At 33.4% G+C, this 12,875-nt stretch overlaps 2 protein-coding genes across 2 annotated transcripts; both read right to left on the reverse strand.

Annotated features, from left to right (window-relative positions):
- Positions 1 to 1,080: 1,080 nt before the first annotated feature.
- On the reverse strand, positions 1,081 to 3,899 carry LOC132922920 (alpha-tocopherol transfer protein-like). Its single transcript, XM_060986668.1, has 7 exons — positions 3,709 to 3,899; positions 2,460 to 2,616; positions 2,140 to 2,392; positions 1,963 to 2,073; positions 1,748 to 1,856; positions 1,456 to 1,650; positions 1,081 to 1,184 (listed from the first exon to the last, which is right to left on the reverse strand). Exons 1-6 carry the CDS (start codon positions 3,821 to 3,823, stop codon positions 1,499 to 1,501), a joined length of 897 nt encoding a protein of 298 aa, XP_060842651.1. The 5' UTR covers positions 3,824 to 3,899; the 3' UTR covers positions 1,081 to 1,184; positions 1,456 to 1,498.
- Positions 3,900 to 7,547: 3,648 nt separating this feature from the next.
- LOC132918983 (uncharacterized) lies at positions 7,548 to 12,725 on the reverse strand. Its single transcript, XM_060980337.1, has one exon. The coding sequence runs from the start codon at positions 12,723 to 12,725 to the stop codon at positions 7,548 to 7,550; it is 5,178 nt and encodes a 1,725-aa protein (XP_060836320.1).
- Positions 12,726 to 12,875: the final 150 nt, after the last annotated feature.

Here is a 12,875-nt window from a genome sequence, read left to right on the forward strand (position 1 = left end):
ATAATAATAAAATAATATTCAATTTATCAGGATAACTATTATAATTTATAGGTATTTTGTTGTGTGGGTATTACACTATTACCTATACGTATAGTCTAGCTGCTAGGACTAGCGGTATTTACTATTTTCGGTATACCTGTATTTATCGATATTTAAAAAATACTGATATCCTATATTTTCGGTATCTCAGAATACCCAAAGGTAGGCATTAACTAGTTAAAAAGTTAATATTTTTTCAACTTTTCAACTTAACTAATTAGTTTATTTTTTAATCAATTTATGAACTTTACTAGTTTAATTTACAGTTATTTCAACTTAGCTTTTCTCAGTTGATTTAAAAAAAATTTATCAAGTTAAAAACATTTCTGTTCTTTTTCTTGATACCATAATTTTAAATTAACAAAAAATAGTAAAGTAAAAGGGTATATTATACAGTGTATATTATGATAAAATTTCAATAAAATTGTTTTTATAATTTATTAATTAGAAACTAGAAAGTCACATTCATTCTTTATTTGATTTACATACTAATTAAAAAATAGATTACCATTTTTTAAACTGAGTTAAGTTGATATTTTTTTCTATATTAACTTTTAACTTATCGAGTTAAATTTATAATTTGTTAACTTTTAACTTATCAATCTTATATCCTCTTAACTTAACTCAACTTGAGTTAATTATTTTCATTAACTTGCCCACCTTTGAGAATACCAGTATACTGTATAGGTACCTAAATTTATTTAAAACAATTATGAAAAATTACCATAGACCTTTTACTATAAGGTATACTATTATAGGGTCTATGATAATAGTTACAAACATGATTTTTAAAATAGTTGTTAAAATTAAATTTTCCTTAGACTGGAAACTTGGAAACACGTATAAATTCATCGTGATCCGGTAATTACCAAGGTACAGTATTATTTCCAGTTATTACCGGTATAATACTGTAAACACCGGTAGTAATATACAAATACTACTATACTAGATTCCGGTATTAAAATTTGAAATAATTCCAGCCCTAATTTATACGGATTTTATAGTAGTTAAAATAAAATTATAAATTTCAGGAACGAAGAATAATTTTATCAATTTTTTATTTATTTGTATTAATTGATATTGTGTTACATTTAAATATTTCAACAATTAAACGAATAGAGACACCAAGACACCAACGTCCTACACTGCAATGAATAAACAAAAAAAAAAAAAAATTATAAATCAACGAAAATTACAAACAATTATTTATAAACTATAATATAGTTGCATTTACATATTATATTTTAAAGATAACCTGGACTCAGAATATATATTACGCTATGCTGAGTATATATTATAAATAATTAACTACAACATGCATAATATTTTAATTTATCCTATTATTATTTATTTTACATAATACTACCTAAAACTAAAACTTTTATATTATAATTAAATATTAATACTCCATTTTACCTATATAAATATAACTTGTATCCCAAAACAATAACATTTTATTTCAATCCAAATTCAAAGTCTTAAAAGAACCTTCTACGCCAAAATAGTCACTTTCTGTCTTTGGTTTACCCGGTCGTTTTTGTTCATCTACTCTGTAGATTTCTTCTTCTAAGAACCATTTTCTCATTTCTTTGACTTTTTCAAATGTATCATCTAATTTTATGCAAAAGAACATTTAGTATAGGAATATCTGTAGATATATGCTTAACATGTTTTGTATTTTTATGAAATCAATAAATTATAGACCCACCGTTTATATTTTTTAAAGATTGTCCACTTCCTCCAATTTCAATTGGCATCATTTCTTTAGGTATATATTCAAATATCGCTTCGGGATCTGTAGTTGAATGGTAATACATCTGAAATAATATAATTGTATTATAAAAGATATTTTTTACATTATAACATTGAATATTATAAATAATAATTAATATATATATATGTATATAAAAAATAGTTAATTACTTTCTCAGTTAATTCTTTTTTCATAAAAGGTTTTGTCATACTATTTATCATGTCAATAAACGGAGCTGTATTTATTGTATGGATAGCTTTTAGACGAGCTGGCAATCCATCCTAAAATTAAAATTAAGAATAAGTAGCGAATCAAAATTTAAAATAATTCTTCTAATATAGCCATACTTGCAAGAAATACACGTATTTTTTCATCATATTGATACCAAGACGACCGACATGACTAAGACTAAAACCTTTCATATCATAAATAATTATTAGTCCGTTGAAAGTTCCTGAAGTCATTAGCAACATATCGATCACCATGCTGAGTGCTTTAATGAAATCAGCTAAAACAAACAATTCTGCCTCTACGCGTTTAGCGTATATAAATATAACTTTGCAACCATCTGGAGTTGATCCCGGCAATGCACAAAATGATCTAAAGAGTAATGGACTTCTGAGTAAACAATCATTTTATTATTAAATATATATAATTTTTTTTTTACATAGTTTTAAATGCTTCCAACACAGATTTTACATCGGTATCACGCTTTGTGAATAATTCGGGCGAATGAGTGCGAAGAGTGAAATACGACTCGATGGTTACTTTAGTCGGTTCCAATCGATAAAAACAGCTATGAAAAAATAGCACGAGGAGTTCGTCTGTAATTTTATTTTATAAATTTTATTAGTGTATCAAAACGAATTAAAAATTAAAATGTATAAATTATACAATAAATTAGATAAAGCTGCAAAGATATTTTTTAATACGTGTAGATAATATAAGCATAGTATATTATACATGCAATAACTGTAAAAGTCTTTTAATAAATAAAAATGGGTCGGACACGGACTACAACACTAACTATTATAATATTAACATCGCACTTGTCTTGCATCGCTCACCTCAGCTATGCAAGATAATTTTTGTGGTATAATTATTGTACATTTAAAAGCTATATAGATGTTCATAAAAAGTTTTTATATTTTTTAAATTGAAATTTATAAAATATTTAATAGGAAATGAATTTCACTCTTCTACGAAACTATTTTAAATACGTATTATAAATTTATGTAATCACTTTTCATGTTTCCAACTCAATGAAGAACTATAGATACAGTTGTATAATTTTTGGAATATTTAAACTTTTAAAAATCATAATAATATGCGATAATAATTAATACCAGCGTCACAGTGACACATTGGCATATCTAAACATACATTATTAATAAATAAATGAATAGCATTCATGTAACATAGATATAGGTAGTGAATCTTTTACTTTGTATTTAAAAAATTGTTTAATTTAAATACCATCCAAGTCTGTAAAGTTCTAAATTGTTTAAACTTTGTTCAAATTTCAAAATTGAACCATGCAAACCACTATATAACCAGCCACCAGTGATATAATTTGAGTTACCTACTTTAATAATTTTTAGTAACTATAATAACTGTTATCTTAAGAATTAATGATAGGTGAGTGATGAGTGATGACTATTGAACATTTTTATCATCAATGACTACCTACTATTGTGCTTTAGGTTAAAAAATCACGTACATATATTATAATGTATCATTAATCTTTATGAAGTATAATTTTTCAGTCTAAGACAAATATCAAATATTTTTAGTGTTATATTACTTATATTATAAGGTATACTTTATGATCTAAATTGGGAATATTTTTCTGGTTACCTATGTAAATACATAATGTACCTTAGGTGGTTTTATATCAATATAAAATAATTACTTGCCAGTAACGAGTGGAAGGTGTGGTTGTTTGGATATCCATTCTCTTAGATGATTTAAATCTTCTTCATTGAGTTCTGGATTTTTTTTAAATTCATCTGGAACGTTGAAAAAGTTCATATTTACAGAATTACTGGCTTTATAGGTACTACCAAAACTTCTAAATAAATACACAATACTACAATAGAACTGAAATATTTTTCAATTACCTTTTCGTTATATATTAAATACGGTGGATAGTAATTATAGACAACAATAAATATTATTTACAATTGAATACACGGGAAAAGCCTTGAAAGTTCCATTGCTTGTAACATAATATTATACTATTATTATAAATACAGGGAAATCGTCTATAATCTAACTTTTATAAAAAAAATAGATATATATTAATATATAGCGTGATTCCCCCAGCATGGGCACCAACATTTTCTCCAATAATGCAGTTATTTAAAATCTAATTTTTGGAATTCTTAAATAATATATACTTAAGGCTATAAAATTCTTCAGATTTTTTGTACTACTAAAGAGTTTTTTTGTGGAGATACTAACTTTATTCTTCAAATGAGAGTAGTACCCTTTTCTACACTAAATTTTTTCGCGGATAATTTTTTTGAAAATGACGAAGATATCAAAATTAAAATTTGAACGAATAATTTTTTAGTTATTATTTTAACTTTATGTACTTAACTACCAAGGATAACAGTTTCATGATAATAGGTTTGAAGATAATATAATATGTGGTCTATGGAAACAATATGGTAATTAAAAATTAAAATATTTTTAAATTTATATTAGTCTCAACATTTATAATTTATAAAAATGGATCAAATATAATAAATACTAGATTCAATATTACATCCAATTTAAAGGACTATTTATTCTTTTATCCTTAGTATAAATTATAAACATTTTAATGATAGAGATACTATAATCGTTTGAATTTTGAATAAAGACATATAAACTTTTTCAAAAAAGTTATCCACTAAATAATGTACAGACAAAAAAGGGGGTTCTCGTTTAAAAATAGAACATTAAATTGCTATAGAATAATAGAACAATCTTAAGTTAGTACAAAAAAAATATTAAAAAATTCGAAAATATAAACTTGAGTATAGGTATTTATAAATTTTAAAAAATCAAAATTTAATTAAATTAATTATCAAACGAAAAAATGGACATAACCATATTTGGTGAATTGGCATGTATTGTGATAAAATATTTTTATACAATCTTGTATGTTAATTTTTCCTTGATATTGTAATAATATAATAACATTACTACTTATATAATTAACTATTTATTTGTTTATCATAAATTTTAATTTTTTTTAATGTTTAATTTTTAATTTTCAATATATTATATCTAAAAAAAGTGATTAATTACAGTGTTATTTATATGTACAGTGTTCATTCATTTGATTACAAATTATACAAGTTCTGCTTATCAAGTATCTATATTCTATACTATAAGCTGAAGCTCTGATCTGAGAACTCTACTTGGTATAATAGTTTTATTTGGTTAATCAATCTAATAAAATATACATAGATATTTCAAAATTAAAATGAAACAATAATTAAACAAATTAAAAGTCTTTAATTTTTATTAATTGTATTTAAAATATTATTTTTTATTATCAAATTTCAAATAGTTATTGTTGTTATTAGGACCTATATATCCTATATCCTGGTTACATTTAATAATTGAATGAGCTCATAAAAAAAAATCAATTGCTCATCCGTCATTATCATTTAACGCATTAATCAAACTCTGTATTTATTGATATAACATGGGTATAATATTATAACATCTGCAATAGTATATGTTATTTAATTTGTATAATACCAGACGTGACCTTGTATCTAGGTATGTGTGGAAATTATGACTATTATCCACAACAAATTTTATACTTAATAAATCTGTAATATCTAGGTATAATGTGTACTATTATTCTAGATAGGTAGACTACAGGTAGTAGATGCCAACCACAAAAAGTTGAACAATTCTAAGACTTAGTATTATTTTATATTCATGGCACAGGAATAAATTGACATGGTATAGTAATATAATTTTACTATGATAATATTTTTTATTTTTATTAATTATTAGTTAAAAAAAAAAAATAACTTTTTAACTATTTAATGCTCACCTTTGTTTATTAGTTTATACATATTAGAGTGAATTGACTTATTATCAATAAAAAAAAAAATTAACATTACCCATGTTTGTCACAGGTTTTTAAATGTTACTTACAGTGTTTTGATTTTTAAGTAAGTTATATGAATACTTAAACTGTAATGTTTTACATACTCATAACTTGTTTAAAAATTTAAATATTTTATATTTAAAAACATTTTCAGGTAATTATGTTCATGACTTTAAATTTTATAATAGTTCCATTCGCTCAATTATAAAAGCTTATTATACAAAATTTAAACCACTAAACATAAATTTGTTATGTCATAGTTCAAGTTTTACAAAAAGTTAGCAATGGCTAATGAGAATTAATAAGTTAAAATAAAAAGGTACTTACATACTTTTTGTACGGGCCGGGAGCATAAGATAATAATACGCGCGCCCGGTTACCTAATTACTTCGTGCGCTGCACTAACACACCGACCGACCTGTGTAGATGTGTGTATGTGTGTATACTGTATAGCGACTCAAAGGAAGTGGACGGGGTCGCCGAGCAATACCAAAGAGTGCTAGTGTGCGGTGGTGTGTGTAGATGTGTATTATTGTGTGTGTGTACTTAAATGCTAAACGGATATAGGTAACTCTAGTAAAAATGGTAACGCAAATTGTAGGTATGGTAAAAATATATGATATAATAAAAATTACGGCCCTTTTGGCCCAACAGGTAAAAATAATAATATAATAGTTGCCGGTTCGGCACAACCAAATAATAAATAATAATATTATACAGCTAAGTATTAATAATAATGTATAATAAAATTGTAATTGGCACAACTTTAAAAAATATAAATAAGATAATAATTTAGGAAAAACTCACAAATTGTCGGTGCTCGGCTGGCCAGCTGCTACCAAATCTATCCTATATGAATAATTTCACACACACACAAACAATAAAATAAATAATATAATAAGTTAGACGATTCGCGTCTACGCATAAGTAAAAAAGACGGCGATTAGCGCCAATATAATATTATAAAATGCGGCGATTCGCGCCTATAAAACATAAAACAACTGACGGCGATTAGCGCCAATATAATATTATAAAATGCGGCGATTCGCGCCTATAAAACATAAAACAACTGACGGCGATTAGCGCCAATATAATATTATAAAATGCGGCGATTCGCGCCTATAAAACATAAAACAACTGACGGCGATTAGCGCCAATATAATATTATAAAATGCGGCGATTCGCGCCTATAAAACATAAAACAACTGACGGCGATTAGCGCCAATATAATATTATATAAATAAGTGGCGATTCGCGCTCACAATAATAATTATTTAAAAAGTGGCGATTCGCGCCCACGAAAACAGTATATTTGGTCCGCGTAACAATACGAAGGTAAGATCGAGACTGATCGTAATTACGGCGGCCGTGTTACACTGCGAGCAGATAACACGCCGCCCTCATTTAAATAATTTAATGTTATAAAACTCACGGGACAAATAATAATTATAATTAACAAAACAAACAATATAAAAATAGTGGATGGTTGCGCGTGAGTGTGTGTGTGTGTGTGTCGGCCGGCGGTGGCTATTGCAACCGGAACGCGCATATATAATATTACGTAAAGTCTAAATAAATATCTATTAGGCGTGAACATCCTCCCCCCCGTTGAAAAATGAAATTTTTAAGTTTTTCAACTTATTCCGGTTGACGCTCGGTAGGAAGCGCGCATAATTTTACTGTTGGTCGCTTTATCTCTGCACCGGATCCGAGTCGCAATGTGGCAACTCTCACTATGCCATCCTTCCCAGGGTGCACTTGCATTACCCTTCCTAATCTCCATTTAGCTGGTGGTGTACATTCGTCCTTGATGATGACTATATCGTCAATGTTCACTGGAGGCTTACTGCTGGTCCATTTGCCTCGTACTTGGAGCTGTGGCAGGTATTCCTTATACCATCTCGCCCAGAACCCTTGCATTAATGCTTGCACATACTTCCATCGACGCAGATGTTCTATTGACTCGTCTGCCAAGCTGGGTTCAGGAGCTAATAACAATGAACCACCGATTAAGAAGTGGGCCGGAGTAAGAGCACCCGGTTCTGAGGGGTCACTGCCTAATGGAGTCATAGGCCTTGAATTAACACAAGCTTCTATTTGGCAAAGTAACGTGTTGAGCTCCTCTAGATTCAGACGCCCATCCTTTAAAATCCGTGATAGGTGATGCCTTGTAGATTTTACTGCGCTCTCCCACAGCCCACCGAAGTGAGGTGCAGAAGGAGGGTTGAATTTCCACTCTATTCCTTCACGAGCCATGCTTGAATCGCAATCACTCAAATATGAAGCTAACTCTTTCTGCGCTCCTATAAAGTTAGTACCATTGTCGCTGTGGATTGTTGTGCATTTTCCTCGCCTCGACATGAAGCGACGTAAGGATGCTAAAAACGCTCCACTCGTTAGCCCAACAACCGGTTCTAAGTGAATGGCCCTCGTAGAGAAACATACGAAGACTGCAATCCATGCCTTTATCCCTGTTTGGCGCCGTATACCACTTCTTATTGTCAGAGGTCCAGCGAAATCTACACCGCTGACGGCAAATGGTCTTGTTGGGGCTACGCGTTGTTTCGGTAACGGTGCCATTAAAGGGTACTCAAATTTTGGCCTTGCTCGGACGCAGATCACACAGCGTTTTATAACAGAGCGGGCCATGCTTCTTCCTCTGATCGGCCAGTACCGTTGTCTAACCTCTGCTAGCAGTGCTTGAGGCCCACAGTGGAGAAGGGCCTGATGTATGTCTTCGAAAATTAACCTGGTAATTTTGTGGGCTGCGGGCAACACAATAGGGTGCTTTTGATTCTCTGTAATCTGTGCGTTCTCCAACCGTCCTCCAACCCGTATTAAGTTGTCGCTTTGAAGCAGCGGATGTAATCCCTTTAATTTGCTGCGTCCCGACACTTCCTTGCTACTGCTTAGTGCCGTATATTCTGCTTGAAATTCATGCAACTGTGCTTGCCTTATTAAACCAGTTTCAGCTCTCTTTAAATACAATACACTTAGATATTGTGTTACTGTGTTAGCTTTTTTTGTTCTTTGGAAATCTATAAACTTCAGAAACCAGGCGGCGGCTCTCACAAGCTGGCGCCAACTCGAATAGTGTTCGATCAATCCGCTAGACTGGTTAGTCACGGCGAGTGTGAGCTTAACCGTTCGTATTTCTGGTAATGTATCGTCATCTGGTAGTATTGTAGTTGAGTGTTTCCAACCATCATCGCCGTTGCTCAGCCACTGTGGTCCGTTCCACCATAGTTCAGAGTCTTTTAGTTCTCTTGCCAGTACACCTCTGGACAGCATATCCGCCGGATTATCTGCAGTTCCTACATGTCTCCACTGCTGTGCATTCGTCAGCTCAAGTATTTGGTCTACGCGGTTCGCCACATATGTCTTAAATCTGGTGTCCTCACTACGGATCCAACCCAGTGCCACCATGGAATCTGTCCAAAGGTAGAAATCCTTGATATCCAATTCCCATGCTAGTGCCACCTTTTCTGCCAACTGCGCTAACACCAGGGCGCCACCAAGCTCTAGACGTGGTATTGTGGCCCCTTTGACTGGCGCTACTCTTGATTTTGAACATAATAAACGCGAACACCACTGTTCATTCTGACCTTTACTTCGCACATAGATGCATGCGCCATAAGCTTCTTCTGAGGCATCACAAAAACCATGCACCTCAACATTATAGTCACTCTTGAACGGCTTGCACTTCCTAGGAATCGATAATGACCTGAGTTCCTCGAACTGTTTGTAGAATCGGAGCCACTTCTCCTTTATGTGTTCCGGTATTGGTTGGTCCCAATCTATCTTTATTTGCCACAGCTGCTGTAGGAATATTTTACCTTTTATTAGTACCGGTGTCAAAAACCCCAGCGGATCAAAAATCCTGTTAAGGTCTGATAACAATATTCTTTTTGTACATTTTGGACTCTTAGCCGCGGGCACAGCCTGATATCCAAGCACATCCTGTGTTGGTTTCCAACATAAACCGAGCGATTTTACTATCTCATCTGCTTCTATCTTGATTACAAATAATGGCTCCTTATCGACTGAGTGTACGCCTTTGAATATCTCCGCCGAGTTTGAGCACCATTTTCTAAGCGGTAATTTGGCTGAATCTAAAATGTTGCTGATTTGCAATTGCAACATCTTGCATTCATCTATAGTCTCAGCTCCAGTCATTAGGTCGTCCATATAAAAGTCCCTACGTATTGCCTTCGCTGCCCTTGGAAATCTTAGTTTTTCTGCTTCAGCAAGCGACGCTAGACATTGAGTTGCCATAAACGATGCGGATGTGGTACCATAAGTGACTGTTGTTAACCTGTAGATGCGCAGCTTCTCACTTGGATTCTCTCGCCATACTATACGTTGCAAATCCTGGTCTTCTTTGGAAACCTCTACCTGACGGAACATCTTCTCTACATCCGCAGTTATAACATACTGATGCGCTCGAAATCGTATCAATATACTAAACAGCTCCTCTTGTACTGTAGGCCCACACATAAGAACATCGTTAAGTGAGACTCCAGTGGAGCTTTTGGCCGACGCATCAAAGACGACTCGTAGCTTCGTTGTTAAACTCGACAATTTTACGACTGGATGGTGAGGTAAATAGAAAATGTTTTCGGCAACTGGATCATTGCTATGCACCTCATGCATATGACCTGCATTTTCATACTCCTTCATAAAGCTGACGTAAGCTTCCTTTAATGATTCGTCTTGCTGCAGTCTACGTTCCACGCTTAAAAACCTTGATTTAGCCATACTTAAAGTATCTCCTATGTTTTTAACCTCAGATTTTAATGGTAATCGTAACACAAATCTTCCATTCTGATTGCGTTTCGCAGTCTCTTGAAAATGTCTTGCTGCTGCCTTTACGTCTAAAGCCTTTCTGCTCGTTTTAGACAAGTCATTGGCATTTGCGTCTTTACTATTTTCCACTGCAATCCATCCATCTTCTAACGACTGACCAACAGAGTTGACGTTTAGCAGGCATACTGCTCCAACCTCTCCGGTGATGACCCAGCCAAACTTAGTGTCCTGCAAACATAGCGACCCAACGCTTAACCGAACACGTCTAGATTCTAGTATGTCGAAAAAGACTCCACCTCCTATCAACATGTCTATAGCTCCTGACGAATGGAACAATGGATCAGCCAATTGTGAATCGAATTCCTTGGGTATTTTCCAGTCGACTATGCCACTCGGGTGTGGTGAAAGGTCATCTACAATGGTCGGTAGAACATGACATACTAGAGCAACTTGAAATTCTTTTATTCTGGATAATACATCTATGGTAACACATGCTGTCGAATGCACCCGGTTGGCTCCTATCCCAGTTATCGGTAGTTCGACTTGTTCGCGAGAAAGATTTAACAGCTTGGCCATCTTCCTCGAGACAAAGTTTATCTGAGATCCGCTATCTAAAACTACTCGGCATGGTCTTTTTTCACCATGTCGGTCCAACACTGATACTATAGCGGTGGCTAGGAAGACATGATTAACTTTTTGTGCTGCCCAAAGCGACGTCGCTCCTGGATTGTCTTCCTTTTCAATGGTATCTCCTTCATTCCCTGCGACTTGATGTTCATGCTTTTCATAGTGCAGTAATGTATTGTGTCTACCATTGCACACGCGACAGTTGTATTTTGATTTACATGTATTTGCCATATGTATGTTCGAAAAACAATTAAAACATAACCTTGCTTCTCGTACTATCTGTACCCGGCTTCCCACTGGCATTTCTTTAAATTTGCTACATGCGTACACTCGGTGATCGCCTGCACAACATTCACACTTCACAACATTATGATTAGCTGTATAGAGAGCTTTTCTAGGATAATTATGAGCATTGTATTTCAAGTTGGAAGCCTTGGCTGTTATTTTCCGCTTATCTTCATCGACGGTGTTCTGGAGCGTTTCCGCACTCTCCAATGCAACGCAACGACTAGACAAAAACAACTGCAACTCACTATACTTCGGTAGCTCTGTGTTGGTTCTTCTAACTTGCCATTCATGACTGGTTGCATAATCCAGTTTTCTCAGAACAACTGTAACAAGCCAGGCATCCCACTGGTTGACAGGTTGACCTAGTGCTTCGAGCGCTGCGACGTGAGCGGATATATTTGAATACAGGTCTTGCAGCTCTCTTGCTTGGCATGCCTCCGCCCGTGGGGTGTCCAGAATTGCACGGATATGCGATTGGATTACCAGACTTTTGTTATCAAATCGCTGCTGCAGCCTTTTTATTGCAACATTATAATTAGCATCTGTAATTGGTATGCCTTTAATTATGTCCAATGCTTGTCCCTTGAGTGTTGATCTTAGATATGAGAACTTCTGAGCCGAGGGGTATGAATCATCGTTGTGCACCATTGCCTTATAGCAGTCAAAAAAGGACTCCCATTCTAATATATCGCCTTCGAAGCTTGGTAGAGATATTGGTGCAAGTCTGGCTCTTTGAGTATGCACAGATGAGCTCGCTGAGACATTATGCGGCAACGAAGTATGGCCTTTTTCAAAATTAATTATTTCTTGCATTTCTGACCTGATGGAAAAGTAGTCACTCTCAAAAGCTTCTCTTTCAAGGTTAGACTTTTCGTCATCATCACAATTTATAAATTCAATTTCACTTTGAATTTCATCAAACTTTTTGTTGATATGCGGCAGCTCTTCTTGTCTGAACTCTAATAGTGTAATAGCATCTTCCCTAGGATTAAATTTGGTAACAAATGTACGAATACGCGTTAATGACGCCTTTATTACCCCTCTCTTCCTAATCAAATCACTTAACGTCTTTCTCTGCGTTTCGTCTAAGGGCATTTTATATTATATTCAACAAATAATTCGTTTTGACTACAAATGAGATAGCGACAGTGCAACAATATTCTGCAGCTTACACAAAGGCGTATGTTAAAATATACAAGATTAATAATAAAATAAGCCTGACCTTGTGATGGCACGCGCTGTCGA

Source organism: Rhopalosiphum padi, chromosome 2 (assembly GCF_020882245.1).
Source record: "Rhopalosiphum padi isolate XX-2018 chromosome 2, ASM2088224v1, whole genome shotgun sequence".
NCBI lineage: Eukaryota > Metazoa > Arthropoda > Insecta > Hemiptera > Aphididae > Rhopalosiphum > Rhopalosiphum padi.